The sequence below is a fragment of the Phaethon aethereus genome, assembly GCF_964289735.1.
Source record: "Phaethon aethereus genome assembly, chromosome: 26".
NCBI lineage: Eukaryota > Metazoa > Chordata > Aves > Phaethontiformes > Phaethontidae > Phaethon > Phaethon aethereus.
In genome coordinates this window covers 5,486,502-5,514,331 of record NC_138602.1, presented here as the reverse complement: position 1 = coordinate 5,514,331, position 27,830 = coordinate 5,486,502, and the positions used below count along the sequence as shown (strand labels likewise).

Sequence of the window (27,830 nt, the reverse complement as noted above, 5' to 3'; positions counted from 1 at the left end):
CCCGCGCCTGCGCTGCGCCCGCGCCCCAGCCCGCAGAGCACGGGGCGAGACGGGGCCGGCGAGACGGGGCCGATGGGGCCTGAGAGCCCAACCGCGGCTCCTTAGCGAGGGGGACCCGTCCCCATCCCCGTCCCCACCATCCTCCCCGACCCGCTGGGAGAGGGGCCTATGGGTGGCGGACGGAGGGATGCTCGGCCGGGCGGCTGGGAGGAACAGCTACAGCCCCCACTCGGCGGGGCGCCGCAGGGTGGGTAAAGCCCACCCACCCAAACGCTCCCTGGACTCGCTGCCCCACGCGCCCGCCGTGTGGCTGACGGTATGGCCGGGCGCACCCCCTGCGCGCTGGTGGGGAGGGACCGGGGTGCACCCCGGGAGGGACGGGGCCAAGTTTTCAAGGGCTGGGCTGGCCTCAGCCATTTTGGGGTGGGGGCCTTTGGGCGGCCCCCTTGCAGCCCCGCGGTGGTCTGGCTGGCCCCGGGGCAGCATGGGGCGGAGCTGCCCCGTTTGCCCTCGCCCAAGGCCGCCTCGTGCTCCCCACCGGGTCGCTCCTGACGGGAAGGTGCTCGGTGTCTGCCCCGTCGGTACCAAACACGGCTTCCGGCTCCGCCGAGCCGCCGGTGCTGAGCCAGCAGCGCCCGGCCAGGGGTGCTGAGACCCAGCGCACTTGTGTCACACCTGGGTGCCTGAGGGTCACTGATGGGAGCTGCTGGAGGGGCGAGGGTGGCTGCAGACCCTCGCTGGGCGTGTTGCCCGAGCACGGTGCACGGGACCGGGAGGTGCCGGTACCAGCCCTTCCCTCGGGGCAATTTTGCCCCTAGAAATTGGGGGTCCCTCCATCCCAGGGCCGATAGTGGCCTGGGAGGTGTCCCCGACCCTGGCCCCCTCCCTGGCAGGGCCGTGCCCGACCTGGGGATGGGACAGGCTGAAAAAGAGGAAGGGATGTGTGGGGCCAGATCCTGCCGTCGTTTGGCCATGCCAGGGTCCCCAAGCGCCCTGGGGATGGGGAGCTCCAGCGTGGTGGGTGCTGGCAGGGACAAGGCGGTGTCCCCCACACGGTCATTCTGTGCCCCCAGGACAATCTCTCACCCCACGGGGTGAGCAAGCAGATGGCCAGTGCTGCTTGCGAAAGCCCCGTGCCAGGGGCGGTTAATCCGCTGGGAGCCTGGGAGCCCTGGCGGGGCTGCTGGGGGCTGCCTGCGGCACGGCGTGGCAGGGACAGTGAGCACCCAAACCATGCCAGCTGCTGCTCTGCCACTGTCTTTTTGCCGGCGGAGTCGCTGCCTTCGCCCTGTGGGATGGCCCCGAGATCATCCCCACCAGCCCCCACCCCAAATCCCCAAAGGGCTGGAAATGCCAGGGAGGGCTGCGCCTCGTTCCCGTGCCGCAGCTGGGCTGGATCCTCGGGCTCTGCCAGGATACCTGACCGGGGAAACTGAGGCACAGCACGACCACCAGTCCCTCAGACAACAGCTCATCCCTCCAGGCTGGTGGCACGGAGGGTCCCGGGGTGCTGCCCCCTCCCTGCCCAAGCTGGGGTCCCTGCCGTGCCCCGCAGCACCGGCCGTGCCTGCCGGGGCCTGACGCTCGTCCCTGCTGCCCAGGACCTTTCCCGGAAGGATTGCCTGGAGGCACCCGGCTCCGGCCTGGGGGAGCTGCCCCCCGCCAGCTCCAAGCTCAGCACCAGCCCCAGCACCGTGAGCACCCTCAAGCGCCCCACCAGCCTCAGCCGCCATGCCAGCGCTGCCGGCTTCCCCCTCACTGCCGCGGGTCCCAGGGCTGTGCCCAAGGGCCACAAGACCCCCACGTCCTACAGCCCCATGGACGGCGGGGAGGGCCCCTTCATCGACACGGAGGACATCTCCCAGCTGCTGGCGGGCGTGGCCCGCTTTGCCGACGCCCTGGAGAACCTGCGGGACGTGGTGCTTCGTGATGGTGAGTGCCGGGATGCCCCTGGCTCCCGCCAGCCCACCCACCACCGCGGGGACAGCCCAGGAGCGTCCTCTCCCTGGGGACAGACCAGACCCGTGGGTGGGGGTCTCTGTCCAGGCTGGGGGGAGGGGGACCGGGACCCCCAGGGGGCCGAGCCGAGCCGCAGCCGCCGCGGGCAGAAGGTGGCGGGTGGCTGCCGGGAGCTCGGAGCCAGGATAACGCGGCTTCCTGCCTGCGAGCTATTTTCATCCGCCCGCTTTCCTGTACAGCGCGGTGGTGCCAGCTGCCTGGCAGGGCCCCCCAGCCCTGTGGGGCACTGGGCACGGCCCCGGCCCCCCGACCCGCCAGACCAGCCTCACCGGGGCGGCCGCAGGACGGGGCTGGTGCCCTGGAGTGGGCGTGGGGCCGGGTGGGCTGCGGGGCTGCGGGCGGGTGTCCCTGCCCGAGGAGGCGAAGGGAACCGTCTCGTGGTCCCCGCGGCGAGGTGGGGCTGCGGGGGTGGGTCACATGATGCCGTGTTTTCAGCGTTGGCTTTGCAAACACGTTGACGCATCCCCACTCGCCGTGGAAAACGGCAGCGCCCAGCCCGGGGCACCGCTGCCGGCGGCCCCAGTGGCCGGATCCACAGCTGGGCCAGTGGGAATGCGGCTGGGGTCTGCGCTGCTGGGGGGGGCCGTGGGATAGCAGCTGGGGGGGGTGATGCCTCCAGGTGCCTGTGAAGATTTGGGTGTCGCAGGGCAGGGACAAAACATCCTGAGCCGGACGGCGACAGTCCCACTGCCGTCCCCGCTCGGGGTCCATGGTTATTGCTGGACCCGGTTTGGGACAGCGGGACAGTGCTGTCCCCAAGCTGGCAGAGAGATGGGGAGAGGTCGGGGCTGGCCTGCAAGACACAGCCGTGATTTTGGAGAATCCGGCTCTCCTCTGCACTCATCCAGCCCCATTCCCAGCCCTGCTGGTCTCCCCCCTTCCCACTCCAGCAGGGGCCTGGAAAGGGGAGAGGAAACCCCTTCCTGACCCCAAGCTGGGGGCTGGGATGGGGAGGGGGGTTTGCCCAGTCGGGCGGTGGGTGCCAGGCTCCCATCCCGGCGCTTCCCTGCGGCAGGCTCCTCACCCCCAGCAAGGCTGCCGGGACCCAGCCCTGAGCCGCAGCCCCGGCACCGTGCGGGCGGGGAGCCGGGCCGGACCCCCCAGGCTGGAGCCTGCGGAGGGGACGATTCTGGGGGAGGGTCCCACGGGACGTGCTGAGCCCGCTGGACGGGGCACGGCAGGACAGACCTGCCGCATCCCTCCCGGTGGCTGGGAGCGCCCATCCGGCGGGAGGAAGGGAAGGAAACGAGGAGGAAATTCCCAAACCGCTTTCAAGGGAAAAAGTTACTACTGAGGAAAAAATGCCTAAAAGGTCGGGCTGCCCCGGGCCCTCCGCTGCGCCAGGCAGGGACGCGCCGGCTGGTTTAGCCGCGGCGGGGACGGGAGGGGAGGGCTGGGGAGGTGCCGGACAAGCGGGACGTGGCTGTGCCAGTCCCGGGGAGCCCCAGAGCCGAGGGGATGGGCTGCATGGGCTGGGAGCCTGGCAGCACCCTGCCTGGGGGCGGATGGGAGGCTGCGGAGGGCAGGGACACGGGGCAGGGGTGCAGGACAGCCCTTCAGCCCCCCTCTCTTGCAGACCCCAAGGAGCCCCAGCGGCCGCTGGCCCATGAGTGCCTGGGCGAAACCCTGCGCATCCTGTGCCAGGTCATCAACAAGTACCCGCTGCTCAACACCCTGGAGACCCTGATGGCCGCCGGGACCCTCATCTCCAAAGTCAAGGGTGAGACGATATGGCTGGGAGCTCCGTCCCGCTCCACTCCGGCCCCGGGCTGGGACGTGCGGGGTCCGGGGAGCCGGGGGGGCTGCTCGGAGCAGGAGGACAGGCAGGGAGGGCTGCCCGCTCGCTGCCTTTTAGTGTGAAGGACGACGTAGTGCCAGAAATGACAGCGCCCAGATCCCTGCCTGGGGGTTTCCAAGCACGGCTGCAGGAAAAACCCTTCAATAATCAGAACCCGCTCGTGGCAGCACCTCGTGCTCGTAGCAGCGGGGTCTGTGGAGCCTAGATCCTGGCCAGGCACTGCCTCCTGCCCGCAGTCACACCGGCGGGGAGGGGGACGGCTGCGCTAACCGCAGGCAGAGCACAACATTTTGCGTCACCGCGCCGCTTCCTGGACACCGAACAGCAACCGCGAGGGCACAGGAAGCCTCGTGGCGGGTGGCGGGAGCTCTGCCGCGGGGCCGGCTCCACGCGGGGCCGGGACGGAGCGAGTTCAGGCTGCCCACGTCCCCGCGCGGAGGGGTGGGAGCAGATCCCAGCCCCTCACCGCAGCGGGGCGGGGGCTCAGCTCACCGACCCCAGCGGCCCGGAGGAGCTGACCCGAAAGGCGCCGGGGTCTGCCCACGAGCCCCGGCCGCTGGCGAAGGCACCACGAGCGTCGCTCGTCCTGGGCGCCTGCCGAGCGCCGTCTGCGCCGGTTCCCGCTGCCGCCAGCGGTTCCTCTGGGCCGCGGGCGAGAGCCCTCCCGGAGGAAGCCGTCCCGCCTCGGAGCGGGGGCTCTGGAGGCGCCAGGCAGCCGAGGCGGCGGCACAGGTCCGCGGCCAGCAGCACCCTTCCAGCAGCCCTGGGCAACGGCAGCGAGGAGGAACGCCGGTCAAGTGGTGCTGGCAGGGAAGTCAGGCCCGGGGGGGACGGGGACAGAGACACTACGCTGGACTGCCAAGGCTGGCATCCGCAGGGACGGTCCTCTCCTCCCCGCTGCTCCCGCCAGCCCTGGCCCCGGACCGGGCTGCGGCCAGCAGGAGCCGGCGGGTCCTTCTCCCACGTTGGGCAGGGACGGGCGCTCGTGACAACAGAGCGTCTGCCGTTCCTCATCTCCAGGTTTCCATTACGAATCCAACAATGAGACGGACAAGCGGGAGTTCGAGAAGGCCGTGGAGACCATCGCAGTGTCCTTCAGCAGCACGTAAGGGGCTTTTGGCCAGCTGTCCCCCGGAGAAGGTCCCCTGATGGACCCCATTGCCCCCGACAGCCAGGACACATCTCGACCCCTCACCCACACACAGCCCCACAGTAGTGGCTGCTTGGGGCTGGTTTGGGGACGGGGATGCCCCACGGGGAGGGCAGATTCACTCCTCCTGCCGCTTGCACCAGCAATTCCTCCGGTACCGAGGAGGGTCCCCAAAGCCCGCTCGAGCCCATAGCTCCATCTCCCGGCCCCTCTTCGGTCAAGCTGGGCCAAGCTCTGCTCCTCCACCTGAATGACCAAGACCGCGTCACGTGGAGCTGAGCTGATCCCCACTGAAACCAGTATTGCAGCTCCGACCGCCCTGGCCCTCGCCCGGTCCCTCGGACGCGGGTCGGGTGCTGCTGGGTGACAGCCCTGCTTTTCACTGCCCGTCCTCCTTTTGCTGAGCCCGGTCGTACTCTCGTCACAGCGTGTCCGAGGTCCTCATGGGCGAGGTGGACAGCAGCACCATCCTCTCCATCCCGCCCAGTGACCAGAACCAGGTGAGTGACGCCCGCTCCCGTTGCGCGGCTCTCGGGACGTGCGGGGGCACTCAGACCCGGCTCGGGAAGGGGCTGAGCCCCCAGCCCCAGACATGGGGTTCTCAGCTCACCTCCGAGCCCACCGGAGCTGTGCGTAGGCTTTGCCTGCTTGCTCCTGTCCTCGCCACCATCCCAAGGCGGGGAAGAGCCACTTGGCAGCTCCCTCCAAAGGGCAAGGTGTCTCGGGGAGGGACGGAGGCAGAAAACAGGGCTGTGCTCTCCTCGGCTCTGCCCTGCTCTGGTGTGTGCACAGAGCAAGGCGTTTCTCCAGCAACCTTCCCGTTAGCTCACGGCCTTCCTGTAGGGACACGGGCTAGGCACAGGAGACTTCCAGCAGCAGCAGAAGGGCTCCAGCTGCTCTGGGTTTCTGCCTCCCCTCCATCCGCCAGCCCCTCCAACTATTCCCCGTCCGCTTCTCTGACCAGTCCCTTTTCTTTCCCAATTCCCAGACTATGGAGAGCCTCTACGGGGGGATCCCCGGGCCTGGAGGAGACGGCATGCCTTCGGGCATGGAAACCTACGACACGGGTAAGCAGGCAGACTCTGCGCGCAGGATTTGGGGTGGTGGGGTACCCGGCTGAGGGGACCGGCCGACAGGAACCGGCGTCTTCCCCACTGCTGCCGTGGTTCTGAGCCGTACACGGCTCCTCGGCTGAGGAGAAAAGGCGGCAGAGCTGCTGCTGGCGCCGGGGGCCGGCAGGACACCGGCACAGCACGATGCCAGCACGGACACGCGGGGTCTGCACTGGAAGCTCGTGGAGCTTGCAGGGGAGAGCCAGGCTGCCCAGGGCTTTTCCCGGCTGTTCCAGTGCCCCTGGGAACCCGGAGGCGCTTGGGGGGAGCGGGTCAGCGCACACAGTGGCAGCAGCACATTCGGTGTCTCTCTCCTCTTCCTCTCCCACCTTCCCCCTCGTCCCATCACAGGGCGTCCTCCTGCCGAGGAAGTGGACGTGATGCTGCAGCGCTGCGAGGGGGGGGTAGATGCTGCCCTCCAGTATGCCAAAAACATCTCCAAGTACATGAAGGACCTCATTGGGTACCTGGAGAAAAGGACCACGCTGGGTGAGGCGGGGAGGACGGCGGGTGGGTGCTCTCCGGAGCGGGGCTGAGCCCCTCACGGCAGCATCAGAACAGGTCGAGGTGCTCTACGGTCCAGGAGGCTGAGGGAGTCAGACACTGCAAGGGCAGCGGTGAACATCATTCCTGAAGTTCCTGCTTTATTTCTCAACAGGAACCCAATCAGCAGCGAAACCCTGGTGTTTTGTCCATCCTTTCACTTCCGACTTTTTTCTTCCAGAAATGGAGTTTGCCAAAGGGCTTCAGAAGATGGCGACCAGCTGCAAGCAAACCATCAGTCAGGAGGTAAGTCCAGAGGTCCCTCAAGCCGCCGGCGTCCGGGCTGTCGGGCTGTATCAGGAGCAAGCAGCCCTGGAGAGCTCGGTTTGTGTGATCCGGCTTCAGAAGGAGCACGCAGTTCTCCAAAGCCCTTTGCTTGGCAAAAATTCACGCATCCGAACCAAAGCGAGGGATAATGCTGAGGCTCTGCAAAAGCTCCTCCGTCAGCAGCCGGTGTTTCCGCCCCGGCCCCGCTGGCTGCGCCGGCGCGGAGAGCCCGGGCAGGCTCACGCGCCAGGCGTGCCCCGGCCCCGCTGCCCACCGCGGGGCACTGCCAGCCCCTCCGACCCCCCTCCACGCAGCCTCTCGGCAGCCTGTCTCCGTCCAGGACGCGCTTTTACCCGGAGCAGGCGGCCGAGCCGAGCCTCTGGCTCTTCTCCCCCGAACGCAGCGCCGGAGGATGCGTCTCCCTTGGTTCACACGGCAGCGCCGGGGCTCAGGGTGCTGCGTGTTCCCCTTTCTCAGACCAACATGCCTTTCCTGTCCATCTACCTGCTGGCCCTGGAGCAGGATATGGAGCACGGGACGTCGGTTCTGCAGGCTGCCAACACGCTGCAGCACCAAACCTTCCTCCAGGTGAGAGGAGCCCAGCTCAGAAGGGTCTTCCCCGGTGGCGGGGCAGCGAGGGAGGCTGGTGGGCTCCTTAGTCCTTCTGCCACAGGCAGCTCTTCCAGAAGCTGGAGTCCAGCTGCTGCTCGGCTCGGCCACCGCTCGGGCTCGGCGTTCCCTGGCTTTGCGCTGGCCTCAGCGGGTCCATGAGCCCAAGCTCTCAGCCAGATGCCGGGTCCTTCGCGGGGTCAGATACAGGGTCTGGGAGAAACCCCCCCAGGTCTGGCGGATCGAGCGGCACCCGCTTACGGATCTCCGCTTCCCGAGGCCCCTCTGCGTCCCCCTCCAGCACAGCCCCCCGGGGACGGCCGCTCCCCCGCGCCCGTGGCCAGGGAGGGAACCGAGGTCCTGCCCTCGCCAAGGGCGGCTTGTGCCCAGCTCGGTCTGGAGGGAGAGCCCCTCGGCGCTCCCCAGACACCCACCCCTGCCGCGAACCCTCGCGGTAACTGAGCCCAGAAGCGCCGGGGGGTGATACCAGCCGCCACAGGGCGCTTCTCCTCGCAAAGCCTTTGGCACAGCGAGCAGCAGCGAGCGTTTGGCTCAGACCACCGCGGGGTTGTTTCTCCTTCCCGATTCAGCCGCTAACAGTGAGACGCCTTGAACACGAAAAGCGGAGGAAGGAGATCAAGGAGCAGTGGCACCGGGCGCAGAGGAAACTGGTGAGCAGCAGGCACGCCGCACGGGCTGGCTCTGCGCTCCCCGCGGCCGGTCTGCAGCACCCCGCGGCACGTACCCCTCCGAGGGTGCCGGGCTCCTTGCCCCGCTCCAGCAGCCTCTGCTGTGCTGGGGGGGAAACGCGGGGCGCAGGAGCCAGGAGAGGGGTGCCGGGCAGCTTGCGGGGGCCCACCATCCCCTCGCAGAGGTCGGTCCTCACCCTGGGTCGCTGTTTTGGCTGGCAGCAAGAGGCAGAGGTCAACCTGCGCAAGGCCAAGCAGATATACATGCAGCGCAGCGAGGAGCACGACAAGGCCAAGTACATGGCGGTGAAAGCAGAGGAAGAGCAGCAGAACACCACCAGCAGCATCACCACCAAAACCCTGGACAAGAAGAGGCGGCTGGAAGAGGAGGCCAAGAACAAGGTAGGAACATGAGAGCTCTGGGCTCTGGCTGAGCATCTGCCTGGCAGGAGCCTTCTCAGCCCTTGCTGCCCTCGTACGGGGCAGCCCGGAGCTAGGTGGGCTGAGCTGAGCTCCCCGCGGATCCTCGGACACGGCGCAGACGCGCCTCGAGCGACGGGATCCGAGCGCAGAGAGCTCTCCTCCTTGTTCTTACCTCCGAACTGTTGCCACCTCTTGCTCTCCCAACCCTCAGGCAGAAGAGGCGATGGCCACGTATCGGACCTGCGTTGCGGATGCCAACACCCAGAAGCAGGAGCTGGAGGATACCAAGGTGAACTCCTTGCGGCAGATCCACGAAGTGATCAAACAGAGTGACCAGGTCATCAAGACGGTGAGTGGGGCTTGCGTGCTTGGGGTGGCCCCCAGGGCCGGGCGGTGGCCGTACCCCGCGCAGGAGAGGTTCAGAGCTGCCTCCCCAGCAGACCTGGCTTAGCTGCTCCTATTTCAGATGAGGTCCAGGTGCACGTAGAGCTCTCTTCACTCCCTCGTGCTCTGAAAAGCCAAGGCTCAAGGCTGCAGAGCACGCACCGCTTCGTGCTCCTGACTTCTCCTCTAACCTGGAGCTCCTTGTCTCTCACTCCCGTGGATGTCGCCTCACAAAGCTCACGTCTGGTCTTCTCTGTGTGCTTGTTAGGCCACTATCTCCTTCTACCAGATCATGCACATGCAGACGGCTCCGCTGCCCGTCAACTTCCAGACACTCTGCGAGAGCAGCAAGCTCTACGACCCCGGGCAGCAATACGCGTCCCACGTCAGGCAGCTGCAGCGAGGAGACGAGCCTGACGTGCAGTACGACTTCGAGCCCTACGTGTCACACAACGCCTGGTAGGGAAGGAGAGGGGGAAATCGTCCCTGTTTTACACTCACCGTCTCTGTCGCTGGCAGCTTCCCCTGCGCTGGCACCTGGGACTGTAAATCCCGAGCGCAGTGGATTAGCGGCCACGAATAAGGTTTTCAAGCGTCCTTCCTTCTCAGATGTTCCCTTTTCTCGCCTTTCTGCCCAGCAGGTCCCCCTTTACTCGGACGCGGAAAGGCAGCTTCAACGCCAATGACTTCGCAGCGAACGCGGGCTCGGACGGCGCCGGGCTGCCCAGGGACGGGATGCTCCCGGAGGGAGGGGCAGGAGCCAAGGAGCCGCAGAGCGGGGCCGTGGCGGCTGAGCGGAGAGGTGAGCCCGGAGCGGAGAGCAGCCTCCGCGTCGCCCCGCGGCACCGCCCGCAGCGCGCCGCGTCCTCGCCTCTGGCCGGGAGCATCGCGGGACCCCCGTGGGCACGAGGGGGTGGCTGCTGGTGCAGCAGCGGGACAGGCTGGAAGCCTTGCAAGCTGAATTTCCCGAAGGACACAAAATCAGTTCTGTGGGTTTTTTTCTTTTGCTGTCCAGTGCTCATTAACAGAGCCTCCTCCATCTTCCCATCTCTTCTTTCTCTTGCCGGGGGTGTTGCTGAAGGCACCGCAACCCCACCAGCCCCTGCACCCACCTGGCACCAGGAAAGCAAGCAGCTTCCTTCAGTAACTCCAGCGTCTCCCAGAGGCGAGGCTCTTGCCCGTGTTTCTCTCCTGAACGCAGCAGGCGATCTCAAACGAACTCCGTCTTTTCCTCTGCAGGTGGGAGGGGACACCACGTCCATAAATCCTGGCCCACCTCCATTTCCGAAGCTGACAGCAGCCTGGATTCGAACGCAGGTGGGTACGGAAAACGGCCCGGGCAGGCACTGCTCGCCCTTCTAACACCGTCGGCCTGAAACCAGCGCGTCGGGGTTAGGCGGGATCTGTCGCTGCTCTTCTTTATCCGTCTGGTCAGAGCACTGTGGTGTACATAACTGCTCTCGTCCCAGTCTCCAGCAGGCTGGGCTGGGCTGGGCTGGGATGAGATGGGCTGGGCTGGGATGGGCTGGGCTGGGCTGGGATGAGATGGGCTGGGCTGGGCTGGGCTGGGCTGGGCTGAGATGGGCTGGGCTGGGCTGGGCTGGGCTGGGGTGGGGTGGGATGAGATGGGCTGGGCTGGGCTGGGCTGGGCTGGGCTGGGCTGAGATGGGCTGGGCTGGGCTGGGCTGGGCTGGGCTGGGCTGGGCTGGGCTGGGCTGGGCTGGGGGACCACTGAACCTTTGTGAGCTCTGGCTGCAGCCTGCTCCGCTGCAGGGCACCGCGCGGGCACGCACGGCCCCTGCTAAGCTCCCAGTTTCTGCACAGAGAGCTGCCCCGGCACGCGAGGCGCACGACTGCTTGCTGTGGGAATCGGCCACGCGCGTCAGAGCGTGCTCAGAAGAGAAACAACCTTGCCAGTAACCTCACCGGTTTGCGGCTTTTCTCTTGGCAGGTGAATTCAGCCGTAAGCTCCAGCGGTTGTCTTCCAACGGCACCATGTCCTCCAGCGAAGAGCTGGGAGAGAAGGACGAGAACGCCTCCCCCTTTGAGCAGAGTAGGTGACAGCGCGGGAGCTGCGCGTGCTCCCACGCACCACGGCAAGGCTAGCTGCAGGCTGACTTTCCCAAATTCTGTAGCTCTGGAGGTAAACCGAACCATGGCTGGGACACCTGACGGTACCCCCGTGAGGAGCCCAATAGCGTGTCCTTCTCCGGGGGGTGAGCCCCGCCGGGGCCGTGCACCTCAGAGTACGGCTCATCTGCAACGCGGCTCGAGAACCGAGCGCTCCCAGCTGCTTGTGCGACCCGTGACAGCGAGCCCGCTGCTCGAGCTTTGCTTAACCTCAGCCCCTCGGGAGCCGGGTGCAGCTGCATTCCGCTTTGTTCTGCTCGTAGGCATCAATGGGATCAGCCCAGAGATGGCGGCTCCGACGGGGCCCTTCCGGAACGTTGGCTTATCCAAGGCTGCCCAGACTCACCGGCTGAGGAAGCTCCGTACCCCTTCCAAGTGTCGGGAGTGCAACAGCTACGTTTACTTCCAGGGAGCGGAATGCGAGGAGGTAAAGTTGGGAGAAGTGGGAAGAGAGCTCGGTGGGCGGAGTGGATGGAGAATAGGTCCCACGGACGGGGTGACCTCACCGCTACCCGCGCACGGTCCCGTGATTCGCTCCGTCCTCAGCTGAGAGCCGCACGTGCGACAGCGGCACGCGTGCGGTGCGGATTTTCCCTCGGGTGTCACGGGTTTGCTGCGGAAACCCAGCCAGGGGCTCCGACACACACGTGGTGAAAACACGCACGTCCCATGAAAACGTGGCTGTGACCGCGGCCGGGAGGTCTAAGCGCCCTGTGGAAGCAGAGGTGCCAGCGGGAGCTTTGGGGCAGGACTACCTCAGCCCGGCTCTGACCCGTTTAGGAAGACGTTCCTCCTTCGGGGAGGGGTCCACGTGCTTTGCGCTGGTCCTGCGGTGCCTCCAAGAAAGGCGTTTTTCCTGCCTGCCGTCCTGCTCGGCGAGCTCCCCGTCCCCCGAGCGCTGCCCGGTGCCTCTCAGCACCCGCCTTCGACCCGACCCTTGGTGCTGTCTCCCACCTCCACGCAATTCCCCGTGTTTTCCAGTGCTACCTGGCCTGCCACAAGAAGTGTCTGGAAACCTTGGCCATCCAGTGCGGGCACAAGAAGCTCCAAGGGAAGCTGCAGCTTTTCGGGCAAGACTTCACAAAGGCTTCTCAGAGCAGCGCAGATGGCATCCCCTTCATCGTCAAGAAGTGCATTTCTGAGATCGAGAAGCGGGCACTGAAAACCAAGGTGACGCACTCTCTCTTCCCCTTTCCTCGGCTGCCTTCCCTTGAAATGGGCTCTGCCTCGCTGCGAGAGGCGGCAGGCTCTGCAGGTTACTGCAGGCAGGGAGACAGAAAATCCCAGGCGATAAACTTGGTCCTGATACCCCAAACTCTGACCTTGGAAACTCACTGCTCTTGCCTCCCTCTTTCCCATGAAGCAGGAACGACAACAACGTCCGAGCTGGACGGGGATGTCCTGGCACGATGTCCGAGAGGGATTTCCGACCCCAGGAGGAGAGGATGGGAGCTAGAGGCTCACTGCAAGCGGGAAGAGGAACATGTCTCCTGACTTCAGCTCCACTTTTCTCTCTCTCACAGGGCATCTACCGAGTTAATGGTGTCAAGACCCGTGTGGAGAAGCTTTGCCAGGCCTTTGAGAATGGGAAAGAGCTGGTGGAACTGTCCCAGGCCTCCCCTCATGATATCAGCAACGTCTTGAAGCTCTACCTGAGACAGGTACGGTGCTGGTGATCGATACCTTCTGCCAGCTTCCCAAAACCAGCCCCGGCTTCACCGCGTCGTCCCTGGCAGGAGTAATTCTGCACAACCTGGGCTTAGTAACTGTACGACAGCGGGTGCCGAGAGGGGCCCCTCCCAGCTGGGAGCGGAGCGCTGGCGGCGACGGGACCGTGTGCGCGAGCGGGGAAGAGCGCTCACGCCGCGCCGCCTCCGGGCTGGCTGCGCGTTTGGGGCTCTGGGTGAGCCCTCGCGCCACTCACCCGCCGTCGCTCCACGTGGCTCCTCCACCGCCGCGGCAGCGGCGTTCGTATCCGCCGAAAAGCAACGAGCAGAAGCACCAAACCCTCCCTGCCCTTTGCAACTGGGGAACCAGAGATGCGAAAGGGGAAGTGACCCGGCAAAGGTCACTCCGCACGGCAGAGCCGGCTCCGAGCTCCCATCTCCCCGAGCAGCTCGGGTGGCCCTGCGGCGGGCTCAGCGGGCGCCGTGCCCCTCGGGTGGCCCGGCGGTGGGCTCAGCGGGCGCCGTGCCCTGCTGCCCACGGCAGCTCTGCCCCAGGCACCCTCGGCCCCCCCGCAGACGCCATCGTCGCCCACACCCTCCAGCGAGCCACCACAAGGCAGAAGGGGAGGAAGCGGCTTCTCCTTCGCGCCGCAGCCTTGCCGCTTAACTCTTTCCTGCCGCCTGTTTTTGAGGGTTGCTGTAACTCCGCAGAAGGGCTCCCGCGCGCCGGCTCGGGCGCCGGGCTCGGGGCGCAGCTCGAGGAGGGAGGCTTGTCCCCGGGTTCCCTGTGCGGAGAGCAGAGCGGGGCTCTGAACTGCCTCCGCGGTTTCTCCAGAGAAAAACAGAGTGGAAAGAGAGGAAGAAATCGGTCCTGAGCCGCCGCACAGCCTCTCGCGGCAGAGAGACGGGTTTACGGTCCCTCTGTAAAGCGCTGGACTGGGGGGAACCTGCTGCGCTGTGGGAGGCAGCCTGTCCCCAAACCCATCTCTTTAACCACTCTGAACACATCACCAGCCACACAAAAGCACCGATTAGTTAAGGTGCTGCTCTGTACGAACCCCAAAGCAAGAGCTTCCACCCAGCCGCAGCCCCACCTTTGCCGCAGGCTATGCCGACCGCATCCTGCCTTCTGCATCGCACAATTCCTTCCGTCCTCTTGCCTTCAGTGCCGTCCTCCTTCAGTCCCATCCTTCTTCATTCCCGTCCTCCTTCAGTCCCGTCCTCTTCCTAACCGCCTCCCGTCCGCTGGGGAACGGCTGCTCTGCCCGCCCCAGGCCGGGGCTTCCCTGGGGAAAACAGGGAATCCCTTAACCTGGACCAGCAGAGAGCACCCACGGGTTGATCAGCCGCTGGATTTTGCTTGAACTTCACTCCTAATGGGCTGGGACAAGCAGGGCCGGTTTTACAGGCGTCCGGAGACGGAGGAATACACGCTACCTTCTGGGCAGCGAGCTTTGCGAGCGCCGGGGCGGGCAGAAGGGCCCGGGGCTCCGCGGCGCTGGGCGGCGGGGGTCCGACGGAGGGGCGAGGCCGCGCCGGGGCGGCAGGCTCGGCTCTGCAGCACCCCTCTCCCCGGCTCTTGCTTGCAGCTGCCGGAGCCCATTATGCCCTTCCGCATGTACAACGAGCTGATGGGCCTGGCCAAGGAGAGCTTGCAGGGCGGCGAGGCCAAGGGCAAGAGCGGCAAGGGGGGCCCCGAGCTGGCGGACAGAGGAGCCGACACGGACAAGGTGGTGGCGAACCTGGTGCTGAAGCTGAAGGAGCTGCTGAAGGAGCTTCCCGGCGAGAACATGGCCACGCTCCAGTACCTCCTGCGGCACCTGAGAAGGTGAGAAGGGCCAGCCCAGAGCCCGCGCGGGTGCCAGGGCACCTGCCCTTTCTTCCCGGGAGCCGGCAGGTAAGTGCGGCCGCGCCGCTGGACCCACGCCGGCGGCGCGGCCAGCCCAGCGCTCCCCGGGAGCGGGGAGGTAGATCCGTGGCGGCAGCCGCTTCCCTGCCGCTCGCAAAGCTCCTGTGCCGCCGGCCCAGCTCCCGCTCCAGCCCGGCCGCACCAGCCCTGCCTGCCCACCCCTCCCTTCCCCCTGCTCGCTCCCACGAGCTCCTCCTCCTCCTCCCCAGGATCGTGGAAGTGGAGCAGGACAACAAGATGACCTCGAGCAACCTGGGCATCGTCTTCGGGCCAACACTGATGCGCCCAAGGCCCACGGATGCCACTATTTCCTTGTCCTCGCTGGTTGATTATCCCCACCAAGCTCGCATCATCGAGGCGCTCATCATCTTCTATTCGACCATCTTCGAGAACAAGGGGACCGCGGTGCTGGCCGACGCCGGCGAGGAGGTGGGCGGCTGCTCTGACCTGGTAGGGGTCTCTGGGGAAGGGAGCACCCTTGGGGGATGCGGAGCCGACCAAGACAGCCTGCTTGCCCTTGCAACCTGGGGCAGACCCTCCTGCAGCCCTCACACCCCTCACCCCTCTCCTGAACCGTGCCCCGGCCTCGTGCTCTGCCCTGCGGATTGCCGCGGTGACGTTCCATCCCTGCTCTGCCACACGATGGTACGGGTCTGGCCAACGCAGTCGCCCTTCCCTTGGGAAACTTGCCTTGCTTCGCCCTGTCCCCGCTTGTGAGCGGTTTTGTGCCCCGAAAGAACAGTCTCGGTAGGTGAGAGGGGCAGGGCGCGGGAGGATGGAGCCCACGCTTACGCGGGGACAAGGCGGCATTTCTCCAGTGAGCAAGGAGATTTCTGGAACCATTTCTCAGTGAACGAGAGTTTTCTCCCCCTCGTGCCCTCACCGCCGCACCTCTTCCGCCCAGGCCAACGCGGGCTCCCAGCCCGCAGCTGCCGCCGGCAGCGCGCCCTCCCTGGAGCTGCCTTCGGAGAAGGGGAATTTGGATTACGGCGCCGACTCATTCGCAGGTAAGTGGAAGGCACGCGGTGGCTCCTCCCCAGCGGGCACAGGTCCCTCGGGGGTACGAGGTACGTCACTAGCGGCAATACCACAGAGCCCTTCCCCTGTCCTGAAGACCCCAAATTTCCTGAACAAAGCTCCCGTGACGCCCCGGTGCTGGGCGAGAGCGTAGCACAGGGCTCCCTCCATCCCGCAGAGTCTGGCGACCGCTCCGTTGACTCTGACTCCGAGCTGGAGGACAGCGGGGAGCCGCCGGCCGCCGCGGACGGGGACCCGCGCACCCAGCTAAGGAAACAGGAGAGCGAGACCAGCACAGACGAAGCTCAGTTCTGCGATGACGGCAGCGAGGGGCGGCGGAGCCGGAGCTGCAGCGTGGGCCAGTCGGACGCGGAGGGCACCGCTCCCCGCTGCCGCAGCCCCCCGGGAGAAGAGCAAAGCGATGCAGAAGAATACCCCGAGAGCCGCCTTGCCGCTGCCGACACGGACGGCAACACAAACCAGTCCAACAACACCTCCTCGCCTGCCGTCGCCCAGCCTCCGGCAGCCGGGTGCCACGGCGGCCGCGAGCCGGGCAGCGGGCAGCAGCCCCGGTTTATCTAAACGCCAAACAAAAATACCGCGGAGCGGACGCTGGAACGGGGCACAGGGGCAAAGCCCAGAAACTACCCGGGTGCAGACGACGTGCAAAGCTGTGACGCTGAGGGGTGGGAGGGACGGCACGGAGCCGCGGGCAGCTCAGGGGGGTTTGGTGCGTCAGCTGCAGGCGAGTCCTCGCTGCTTCGTGGCTGGAGCTTTCGCACAAAACCCCTGAGCCCCTCAGCTCCCGACGGGGGAAATCGGGTCAGTCTGCCTCGGCTGCTGGGAGCCTCCGCCAAGTCCCGCAGACCATGAAGTTTCTTGGAAAGGAGCTGAAGCAGGGCAGAGCCTCCGCTTGGTGCTCCGGACCGGGAAGGAACCCAGGGCTTTGCCGTGCCCGAGCCAGGTCACAGGCTTAATTTTTGCTGCGCTGCCTAATCCTACTGCAGAAATCGAGATAGGAAGAGTCAAAGGATCCGATCGTCCTCGCTGGCTGCGGCTCGCAGGGGCGAAGAGGCTGCCAGGAGGAGACGCAGGGAGGGCTCCCCGACAGCGGGCAGACGGGCGCTGCCGCGAGGCACGGGCGCCGCGCGGGCGGATGGACGGCGCCGAGCGCCGCGCGCACGGGCTGCTCTGCCGGCCTGGGGAGCAGCTCGCCGGGAAGGCGACGCGGTCAGAGGAGCGCTGGGTTTGGCGTAGCCAACCCGCACCATCTCGCACAGGGCCGGCTTTGGCTTTAGGGCTGTGGCTGCACCGTTTGCCATGCCCGGCGAGGTACATTTATCATTTACAACTGACTGTACCAGGCATCCGAAGTCCAGCGATGAATTTACTGCCTCAGCACTTCTAAGCAACACGGGACTCAACCAGCCCGGCAAGGTTTGCGTTGCTGCTTGTATTTACGGGCATTTCCCTACTTGGCAGGAGCCGCGCAAAGAGCAACCCGCGGGCTGTGAGCAAGCGCAGGGGACAGGTTTTCCTGGCTGCAGGGTCCTCGGCATTGCGTGATCTCAGGGTTTGGGACTTTTTCTGATAGACATTCGGTCTCCAGAAATCTAATCTGCACGTCCGGGGTTGACACCTCAGCTCTTCCAGCCGGCCCCGAGACGGAGCCGGGCGCAGAGCGCGTCACCAAGGGGTCAGCGTCACAGCCCCTGCCAGTGTAAGAGGCTTTCGTTGTTTTGTAAAGAGATCAACATGAATCCACTACCTCCGCTGGCAAAGCGACTCAAAGGGTTAAACAAGACCAGCCAAAGTCTTTTTTTTAAAGCTACAAGACTTTTCTGCACTGAAGCCTAGAGAAACAAGTAGATTTTTAGGTTAGAAAGAGCTGCAGGCTGCTTCCTTCTATTACCCTGCTTGTAATAGAATTAATAATAATTCTATTACCTGGGCCGCGCTCCTGCCGTCACCGCCGAGCGTGCCGCTAGACCCCAGCCCTGGCAGGGCGCGTGGCGAGCAAAGACCGCGAGCTGCCGGCCAGGGACAGATGCGCAAGGGCACCTCACCGAGAAGCAAATCACGGCCCATGGTGCCCAGGAAATTGCACAAATCCAAAGCCGTTTTCTAATAATTAGCCAGACCCTTCCTCAGCGAGATGCTGGATCATCTCTCGCTCCGTCTGCTCACGCATCAGACCTCACCGCTCCAGGTCTGAAGACCACCCCCCGCACGGGGCAGCGAGGGGGAAGGCAGAGGCAGATCTCCAGCCAAGGAAGCCACGCGAGCGAAGCGGGAGCGACGTTGCAGCTGGAGACACACTGAGCGGCGTTTGGGGGGTTATACACACCCCGTTACTGTAGAACCGGGCCATCGACCCACCTCGGGGCTTCAGTCTCCAGCACGGGAGAGAGCCTGGGCTTTACGCTTGCCAGAGCTCTCCAAGACTAATCGGAAATGCATCTCGGCATAGGAGGTCAAAGGTACACAAACCCAAAGTCAATTTACCGCTAAATGGTTTATAACTGAGCCAAAGAAGAGCTAGAGATACCTGTGAGACGCTCCGCTGCTCTTCAACAGGACGGTTGGATGTTTCCAGCAGGTCATTTCCAGGGTAGCAAGAGGAACGAGGCCGACTGCCGGCTCTTGCTGCCACGGCGGTACCACGTGTGTTTGCCAGGATGGATGACGGGTGAATGCGAGTGAGGGAAGGGACAAAAGCTACGCTTGAGCTTCACATGGTAACAGGCACCCTTCTGTTTGTGTATTAATTCAGCGTGGGAAAAGTAAAGCGTGTTTGTTATGACATGCCTGTACTGCTGTATGAAGCTGCGTGACGTGTTTTGCTGTGTTCAGATTGACATGCTTCCAAAAAAATAAATAAAACCAGTGTGTGACAACCCCCGTTTATCCTGGAGATCAGAGTCTTCCAGACCCATACGCCCCATGGCTGCGGGAGGCTAAGCACTGTAAGGAAGTACTTCAAGTATTTCTGGCAAGTAAACTGAAGTTTAAAAACCCTCAAGAGACCTGGAACAAATTAAAATGAGAGCTCCTGGGGGGTGATAAGCAACTCCCCATTGCAATATCTGAACACTAGGGTCTCAAAACAAGGGCCAGAGGGTAGAACAGATAAGGTAAGCAACAAGGTAAGTCTGAACTGCAGTGTCAAAACTGCACATGACAGCTGGATCAGAGTTCTGCAGGGTGAGCTCTAGGCTCAGCCGTGACGGAGAGTCTACTGGAGCTCCAGCAGCAAGGTACTCTAAACAGAACGAAAATCATGGGAACTCACAAAGTCCAGAAGGCTTTGGTCCAGGGAGAGGCTGAGAAATACAATACTAGTGAGGAAGAGCGAGAGTACAAGTCTTTATTAAAAATAAGATCCTACAAAATAGAATAGGAAAGCAAAGGCCTTTTCCCACTCACTTCTTCCCCACACGCTTCTGTTGCTTCAGGGTACTTCCATGGCTCGACTCCTTAAAGAAGACTAATAGTGAGTTCCAGCAAAATCCATGCTGGAAAACAAGGAATCAGGCCAAGTACCACAACTGCATAGAGGCAACATGGAAAGAGAATTTTCTTGGCCAGCTACTGAAAAGCAGGCGTCTCAGAGTGTCTGTAAATCGCTGGTGGATGGGAAGATCGGGAAGTGTCACATAACTCTTCCACTCCTGGAAAAAAGAGAACTTGGGATGTGACTCAGCTCACGCCTCCCTTAGCAGACGGTTCTGAAGGCCAAGCCCCACTGACCGGCCTCTGAACATCGACAGGCACGTCCTAAATGGTGGAGACTGAGGCACGAGACCAGGTAAGCTGTGCTCTGGTCAGTCCTCTCACCAACAGTTCCCTCCACAAACAACTTAGTTTTGAGATAACCTTTCCCTGGAGGCAGCTCACTCCATGTCAATCCCGGAAAGCCCCAGCGTCAGTGGAAGGCACTGCCCAAAGCCCTCCGCTAGCCAGAGGGTTTCGTACTCGGCCTTACCTGATAGCTCCGGATTACTGCACCAGTCTGTAGGTGATGTAGCGGCCTGCAGTCTCACTCGGTCTTATGATCTTCACTACCTAGAAGGCCGACAGAAGGAACTCATGAGGGAGAGAAGCTGGGGGAAGTTTCCCCGGCAGGGCTTCCCTGCCCGACACGGGTGCGCAGCTGCAAAGCTGCGGCACTCAGCAGCCACAGAGACGGCCGGCGCCGAGCTCCCTGCTTCAGCTGGGTGCGCAGCGTGGAAGTGCCACCCCCCGTGCGAGGGGAAGGGGAGATCAGAGCGCGCGGGGCTGGTGTCACACCTGGCTGTTACCAGCCGATTCAGCAGGCAGCCAAGACTGCCACGTCCTTGCTAAGAGTCTGCTCAGCTTACACACGTCCGTACCTAACCTACAACAGCTTTTATGTTTGAAAGAGATACCTTTCCTGCCTCCAAGAGTTCTGAAATACTGTAGAGGACCTCCCCTCCTTGCCCTTCCCACAGGGAAATGTTGCCTGAGCCTATGTCTCTCTTACCTGACCACGCTTTATTCCAAAGTACCGGGCCACAGGATCCCCCGCCTGTATCCTCGGGAGCTGGTTCTCTCTCAGCTTACTGTGCAGGGAGTCAAGGAGGAGCTCGCCCAGCAGAACACGCAGGTGGCCCAGGGGGCCCTTGGTTAGCACAGCTCACGGAACAAAGCAATAAACCGTCGCACGCGGAGGTACTCGCTTTCAGCCCAAAACGAGTACGCCTCATGCCCAGGCAGGAAGGAACAAACAAAGGATACTATCTGGCCAGTAGCTCAGTTACTTCTTCCTTTGTCATGACAACGTGCTCCGGGACCAACTGTAAAGAACAGGGGAGAGAGACTGTAAGATTAGAAAGGCAGAGAAAGTGTCTGGCTCCTCACAGTGGTGGGAGAAGCAACTTGTTTGTAAGGAAGCAAACTACAACTGCATTACTTCCAGCAAGAGAAAGTCTCTAGGAACAGCCTGAGCCGCAGGTCAGCGCCAAAGATTGATCATCCCACCCTCACTCTGCTGCCCGACACCGCTCACCTCGTGTTCTGTGATGTTGATCAGAAGCTCCTGCTGCAGGAACTGCTCCAGGATGTATTTGGGAGCCATATCTACCAGGGACTGGAAAGGGAAAGGGTTGTCAAACATCAGCTCTGCCCTGGGACAGCCCTGCCTGTGCTCAGACCTGCTCCTCAGTAAACACCAGTCACTGCAGGATCACTAAGCTCGTGCTTGCACAGAACGGCTACGCAAGCGCAGACCTCTTGGCCACTGGCAAACATCCCCTTTTCTCTTGCCAACCTCCTGACTATTCATGGGCTCTCAGCTGTTCTTCTGGAACCAGAACCAGTCCCAGTCGTTCTAGTTAATACAGAGGTCCATTAAGCAAGAGCCTGTATTAAGGTACGACAGGCTTTAGCTAAAGATTGTATCTGGAAGGAAATTCTAGGCTTCTACTAACCGAAAGTGGCACTGAAAAACAGACAAGCAAAACATCCACGGCCCACAATAACCCCGATGCAGAGACAACCTCCTGTGCCAGCGCTTTGTACCTGCTTTGCCGACGGAGTCATGCCTTGCTGTACCACGATCAGCGCTCTGGTGATGTTCTCCTCCTGCATCCTCTGGCAGTACATCTTGATCGTCTTTATTCCGACCTTGGGCTCCTCTGGGGAAGCAGCCAGCCCCAGGGTTACGAAGAGCCCCCGCCATCCGATGCGCCCCTTCAGAAAGCAAAGCCAGCCCTTCTGCCCGGCGACCGCGGCCGCCGCGGCGCCAGAGCGGGCGCTGCTCACCCGGGAAGAAGACGAACATCTGGTCGGTGGGGTCGTCGTTGTGAGCCACCAGCACCGTCAGGTCCGTGCGCCGGGGCCGGCCCTCGCTGGGCTTGTCACCGAACTGCGCCTTGAACTCCTCCAGCGTCTGGTCCAGCTCGTCCTGGGTCACCAGGTAGCCCCGGTCGTGGCAGAGCTGCCGAGAACGCGCTCGGGTCAGGCGACCGGCCCTCACCGCTCCGGCGGGGCCGCGGGACGGGCCGCCCGCCCGCCCGCCGCCCCTGCTGCCCCGCACCCGCGCCGGCTCTCAGCCCCGCCAGACCCCGGCCCTATCAGGCCCCGCCGCCGCCCGCACCTGCATGATGGTCTTGCGGATCTTCCACAGCCGATACGTCTCCTCCTCGTCGTCCATGGCGGCCGCCTCCCGAGGCCCCCGGGGCCGCCCGCGCTAGTGCCTGCCCGCGCGGCCACAGGCGGCGCCGAGGCGGCCACGGGGGCCTGTGCCGCGGGGTCTCCTGGGAGCCGTAGTCCGCCGTGGGCCGCCTCCGCCGCTCGCTCGGGGAGGGGCAGGGATCCCTCTCCGGCGGCCGGAGCGGTTCCTCGGCTGTCTGTGTCCCAGCCGGGACAGACCGCAGCCCGGGACCGACCTCCAGCGCCCCGCGCCCTGGCCCAATCCCCCCGCCCCCATGGTCTCGCCCGCCCGCCGATAAACATCCCCGCGGCCATCCCGCCTATCTTGCTCTTCCATTGGTCTATCTTCCTATCCATCATCTGTCGAACACGCCTCTTTGCGCTCTGACTGGCTACGCGGCCAAAAGGGGCGGTGCATCGGGGCGTGCGAGCCGTCGATTGGCTGAGGGGTCGGGGGCGGCGGGGCGCGATGGGATGGGGTCGGGCGGTGCGGCAGGCAGTGCTGTGCGGGGCGGCAGCAGCGGCGCGGGGCCCGGTCCGGAGCATGGTGAGCGCGGGGCGGCGGGGCCCGCTCCGCCCCGGGGCCACCGGAGCCGGGCCGGCTCGGCGGGGGCTGGGGGTCGGGGCTCTTGCCGGGCAGCCGCCGCGGCCGTGGGGCGCCCAGGGCGGGGGGGATTGAGGCCTGGCGGGGCGCGGGGCCGGTGGAGCGGGGGGCGGACGATGCCCGCCCCCCCCGGGAGCCCGTGTGTCGCTCGGGGAAGCCCCGGTGGGGTGACGGAGGCACCGAGCGCCGCTGCGGGGCCCCCCCCAGGCCGGAGGGGACGCGGGGCGGGGGGCGGCCGAGGCTGACGGCGTCCCCCCGCGCCCCGCAGTGTGCCCAGGCGGAGGACTGGCGCTCGGCCAAGGCCATCTACGACTTCCACGCCCGAGACATCGATGGCAACGACGTCTCCCTGGAGAAGTACCGGTAGGAGGCAAGGGCCGGGCGCCGCTCGGCCCCGGGGGGAGGAACGCGGCTCAAAGGGCCTCGGGCGGGGAGTCGGCCGCGGTGGGGCAATCCGTTGCGTAACCCGGGAGCGCAGCTTGTTTACGGGCGCTTTCCCGCCGCTCCCCGCCCCTGCCGGGGGAACGGCGGCTGATTCACCCCCGTTCCAGAGGCTACGTCTGCATCATCACTAACGTGGCTTCAAAATGAGGAAAAACCGCTGTAAACTACACTCAGCTTGTTGACTTGCACGCCCGATATGCTGAGAGGGGTTTACGCATCCTGGGCTTTCCCTGCAACCAGTTTGGAAAACAGGTACGTGGGGGAGCAGGGCGAGGGCTGCCCGGGAGCGCAGGGCCAGCCCACGGCTGGCCGGACCCCCCGGGCGTCCCAGGGCCGCTCAGAGTGCTCCTTCTCTTGCCTTCCTCAGGAGCCCGGGGACAATGCTCAAATTAAGGCATTTGCTGAAAACTACGGTGTGAAGTTTGACATGTTCAGTAAGATCGATGTCAATGGGGACGATGCCCACCCGCTCTGGAAGTGGATGAAGGACCAGCCCAAAGGAAGAGGCACCCTGGGCAAGTGAGTGTGGGTGGGGGGAGCCGCGGAAGGCACGCGGCAGGCAGGCAGTGGCCGCAGCAAGCGGAAAGGCGTTTTATTTCATAGTCTCACTTCTGTTTTTTTTTCTCTCTTAGTGCAATAAAATGGAACTTCACTAAGGTAGGACACAGCAGCCTTCTCCCAGCCTGTGCCTGGGTGGAACCCACGCTCTTTGCGGGGGGCGGGGGTCCCCGAGGCATTGCGGGGAGGAGGGATCCTCATGCACAGGCACCGCTCTGTGCAGTGACCCTGGATGTCAGGGTAGGAGCAGCCCAAGGGGCTCCTGCACTGTCCTGGTCCTATCTGGAGCCCTGGCCCAGAGAGGCAGAAACCAGCAGAGGGGGGAGCAGGTCTGCCAGGGGCTGCAGCTCCGCAGGCAGGATCTGCCATAGCGGCTCCCTGCGCCGCTTCGCTGCTCTCGCAGGGCTGCAGAGCCCCTGCTGCAGCTGGACTCACCTGGGGGCTGCTTCACTTCCACAGTTCCTCATTAACCGGGAGGGCCAAGTGGTAAAGAGGTACAGTCCGATGGAGGATCCCTACGTAAGTCTGCGGCCGGCGTGGTCGGTGTTACAGCTCTGCCTGACCCGTGGGAGAACGGGAAGTGTGACAGTGCCCGCAGCTCTCTGCAGATCATATCTGCAGAGAAACATGGCGGTGCTGGGGCTGAGCACTGCTCCGGAGCAGGCTCTGGGGCTGTCTCAGCTCTCTTCCTCCTTTGGCTGGGGTGGGGAAGAGGCACCCCTGTGCTTTGGGGGTCGGCTGCAGTACTGGGGACACTGGGCACCCAGCACAGGGTGGGTCGGTGGTTCCAAGCAGTCCCTTGGGGCTGGGAAGGAGGGGGCTTCAGGCATGGTTCTGGGGCAATGATGGTCTCATAGCACGATGCTCCCTTCTTTCGCCCAGGTGATTGAGAAGGACCTGCCTGCCTACCTGTAGACCTGCTCATCTCACCCTTGTGCTGTCCCTTCGCCCCAGCACCGGCCCTCCCGCTGCCTGTGGAGCCTCCTCATCCAGCCCCAATGACGGTCTGTCTTCAAGCCAGCTTGCTGGTGAGGCAGACCTGAAGATCTGGCGTGCACCTGCTGGAAGAAGGCGGCTTCACAGGGCTGGCAGCCGCTGCTGGGCAGTCCTTTTCTGCGGGCATAAAGCAGGATCTGGCGTCCCCTTGCAATAAACGTATCAGAAATGACCGGTTGCGTCTGGGTGTGTGGAATTGAGTGGTGGACAGGGCTGGATCTGCTGCCCTGCTCCCAGTGAGAACTGAGCTGTGCAGGGGTGCCAAGACCTTACACAACTCCTGAGCCCAGCAGGGATAATCCTCCTTAGTGCTGACAAGGGAACTGCACACAAATCCTGGGTCAGCCCCTGCCCCTGGGGGACTCACGCCAGAGAAGCCAGAGCAGGGGGAAGGCGTGTGTCCCCTCTGGGACCACAGCTGTGCTCCTTCCTTACCCTAAACCAACAGCCATCTGCCCCGATGAGGCAATGGGGTTGTTTTTCTCCGAACCCAGATGAAAGCTGAGGGACTACAGGCGAAGCCTGGGTGCTAAGCAGCACGCCCCTGGCCCCGATACCCCTCCTGGCCCTGGCAGGGCAGCAAAGGGACAGCTCCAGCAGTGGTGCAACTGCAGCCAGAAGCAAGTGCTGCAAAACAAAACCAAGTCATGTTGGGACACAGTGAAATACCTCACGTAGCCAGAGAAGTGTCCGACTGCAGTGTGCAGGACTACAGGTGCACCCATCCTCCTCGAGAAGTCTCAGCCACAGCTTGTTAGCACAGCCTTGTCTGGCCAAGCCCACAGGGTGCCAGCATCTCCCGTGGGCAGGGAAAGCTCGTGTTTTACAGGTGACCTGCTGTGCAGAAGTGCTGCTTTGCCTCTTTTCCCCAGGGTCTGGGGGAGGTCCTGGGTCTCCCTTTAACATCCAAAGCCCCCAACTGCCCAGGGTCCTTGCTGGGGTGCCCCCACCTGCCTGCAGCCTGGCACGTCGAAGATGCTGGGAGGATCCTGCTCCAGCCTGCCTGACTGCTCGGCCGCCCCAGGGTAGGCGGGCTGCTTTCGGGAGCTGCCCCACAGCCCCCCTCGCTCTCGCCATGAACACTGCCGGCAGCACCGCGCTGCCCAGATGCGGTTGCACAAGGCAAGGTACAAACTGCTCCTCCGTTACGATCGCCCGTGACTCACCCCCATCCCACCTCCCCCGGGGACAGAGCAGGGCCGGCAGTGCCTGGGCGAGATGTCCCGGCGCCGCAGCGGCACAGCTCGTGCTGGAGGAACGCGCCTGAACAGCGGCTCCTTTATCTGTGTTTTCCTCAGCAAAGCCGGGCGGGAGCAGCCTCATCCAAGGCCGGTGCCCGGGCTGGCTCCAGGGAGGTTCCTCCCCTGCCCGGCTCGTCCCAGGCAGAAGTGGGTGGCTCGGGCAGTCCTCAACTGCCACTGCGTTGGTGACACAGGAGATAAACCCCAGCTGCCTGTAGGACCCTGGCCCTTGGATTCCCTATCCTGATCTGAGTCCCAGATGGGATCCTGGGGCAGGTCTACACCTCTGGACAGACGGACAGACAGACAGAGAACTGGGACTTACAGAAATCTCGTATGTGGCTTCCTTTCCGTTTTTACTGAGCAGAATGAAAAATTATCCTTCCGAGGCAAGTAGAAAATTCAGGAATTATTAGTCAAAGGCACATATTCTAAAAAAATCTCTTTACATATATACATCTCAATTAATTATAAATACACATAGAAAAACAAAGGCAAACAACAAGCGGATTAAAAAGTGCTAACAAAAATGTGTAAGGGAAGAAAAAAAAGGGACTCATTTAAAAATACATACAATCAGTAGGACAACTGCATAATAATTTAGTTAAAAGATATTGTTACATATTATTAACCCTGACAAAAACACAGGATCGGGGCAGGGCAGGGCATCCTCGAAGGTGCTCTCTGTCTTTCCAGAGATCAGGGAGGGGGAATTGCATATATTTTAAAATTAACGTCAAAGCCACCAGGTAAGGCTCCGGGTGACGGCGGCGAAGTGGCTGGCGGAGAGTGCCTAGCAGGAGAACTCTTCCTCGCTATTCCTGAGTTTAAGCCTCTCTGAAATAGGTTTTCCTGGCATCCTTTTCTCTCCTCGCTGAGAATTCAGCAAGCGCCGAGCAAAGAAACCAGGACACGGCGAAGCCGGGGCCTCTCCACAAGTGGTGCGGACTAGGGCATATTTTAAATAGAGGAGGGTCTGGGGAAGGGGAGAGCCTTGCTCTGTTCAGGACTAGGAGAAAGCTGCTGTGGCACCCCAAGAAAGCGGCGATTCCCGGACGGCCCTGTGGCCAGAGGCGAGCGTGGTTGCCATGAGCAAAGCTGTGGGAAAAGCACAAACCTCTCGGGGCAGCAGCAGGGCCCCGGGGCGGGGGCACGCAGGGGCTCCCCGTCTTTGGTGTTTACTTTGAGGTAAGGAGGTTTCCTTGAATGCAGTAAAGCGCAGCCCGAGCGTCCTCGACTGCAGGGCTGACCCCGGGGAGGGCCGGGGGTCAGGACGAGCCCCCAGAACAAAGGGCGAGGACCAGAGCAACCTCAAAACCAAGCTCACGTGCATCATGTGGGGCAGGTCCACGGTCTTAATGTGTCAGGGAAGGCAGCTCCCGTCTCAGCAGGAGCAGGAACACTGCGGACAGCTACCCAAGCGCTTCCCAAGAGCGAACAGGGCACTTGGCCCCCCCCGAGCCCTGGGGGGACACGGCGGGGTGTCAAGGCTCTCTGCCTGGAGAGGACTCCACCGGGCACACGTAAAGCTCCAGCCCCCTCAAGACTGACCTGTCAGGGCACGGGGAACCTCTCCCAGCTGGACCTCCTTCCCCAGGTCCTCTGCAAGGGAAGTTCTCTCGTCCTTCCCCTGAAAACATGCCGGTGCCACTTCTAGGAAATACCTCGATGACTCAAGGCAGAGAAAAGAAACACAGCAGAGGGGAGGCTTGCGGAGGAGCTGCCAGGCCTGGAGCACTCCTGCCAGCAGGCAGCTTCCTGCCAGACTCCTTAGATTAAAGAAAGAAAACAAAAGAGTTTCCCCGGGACCTGCCGAGGCGGGAGGCTGCTGGAACAGGGAAGGTGGCAGAGGTGGCTGGAGGCTACCTCCATCCTGGGGAGAAGGCAGCTCGCCCAGCCACTCCCGGCCGAGGGGCAGTGGGTTGTCTGGGGCAGTGCTTTGCAAAGCAGACCTTTGCTCTTTGGTATTGCAGAATTGCAGCATGAGCAGCGATACTGCACATCCCTGGTGCTCACCGGGGAACTCTTCCCTTCTGGGACCCGGGAGCAGCTCTCACTGAGGTCGGCAGCGGGCAGGGCTGGGTCGCCCAGATCCA

The 27,830-nt window shown here is 63.5% G+C and overlaps 3 protein-coding genes across 3 annotated transcripts; 2 read left to right on the top strand and 1 right to left on the bottom strand.

The window, feature by feature from the left end:
• Positions 1-117: 117 nt before the first annotated feature.
• Positions 118-16,299, top strand: ARHGAP45 (Rho GTPase activating protein 45; the record flags this gene model as incomplete). Its single annotated transcript, XM_082010934.1, has 23 exons — positions 118-316; positions 1,602-1,932; positions 3,596-3,739; positions 4,838-4,922; positions 5,395-5,467; positions 5,956-6,034; positions 6,431-6,568; positions 6,804-6,868; positions 7,367-7,477; positions 8,089-8,169; positions 8,410-8,589; positions 8,822-8,959; positions 9,263-9,453; positions 9,636-9,796; positions 10,234-10,311; positions 10,946-11,047; positions 11,388-11,551; positions 12,106-12,294; positions 12,648-12,785; positions 14,381-14,619; positions 14,910-15,150; positions 15,605-15,707; positions 15,896-16,299. The coding sequence occupies exons 1-23, from the start codon at positions 188-190 to the stop codon at positions 16,297-16,299; spliced, it is 3,564 nt and encodes a 1,187-aa protein (XP_081867060.1). The 5' UTR covers positions 118-187.
• A 2,777-nt stretch (positions 16,300-19,076) lies between these two features.
• Positions 19,077-21,892, bottom strand: POLR2E (RNA polymerase II, I and III subunit E; the record flags this gene model as incomplete). Its single annotated transcript, XM_082011133.1, has 8 exons — positions 19,077-19,388; positions 19,703-19,782; positions 20,222-20,300; positions 20,476-20,534; positions 20,747-20,827; positions 21,259-21,374; positions 21,502-21,676; positions 21,836-21,892. The coding sequence occupies 7 exons, from the start codon at positions 21,890-21,892 to the stop codon at positions 19,717-19,719; spliced, it is 633 nt and encodes a 210-aa protein (XP_081867259.1). The 3' UTR covers positions 19,077-19,388; positions 19,703-19,716.
• A 468-nt stretch (positions 21,893-22,360) lies between these two features.
• On the top strand, positions 22,361-24,648 carry GPX4 (glutathione peroxidase 4; the record flags this gene model as incomplete). Its single annotated transcript, XM_082011121.1, has 7 exons — positions 22,361-22,438; positions 22,764-22,858; positions 23,047-23,191; positions 23,307-23,458; positions 23,572-23,596; positions 23,957-24,016; positions 24,380-24,648. The coding sequence occupies 7 exons, from the start codon at positions 22,361-22,363 to the stop codon at positions 24,410-24,412; spliced, it is 588 nt and encodes a 195-aa protein (XP_081867247.1). The 3' UTR covers positions 24,413-24,648.
• Positions 24,649-27,830: the final 3,182 nt, after the last annotated feature.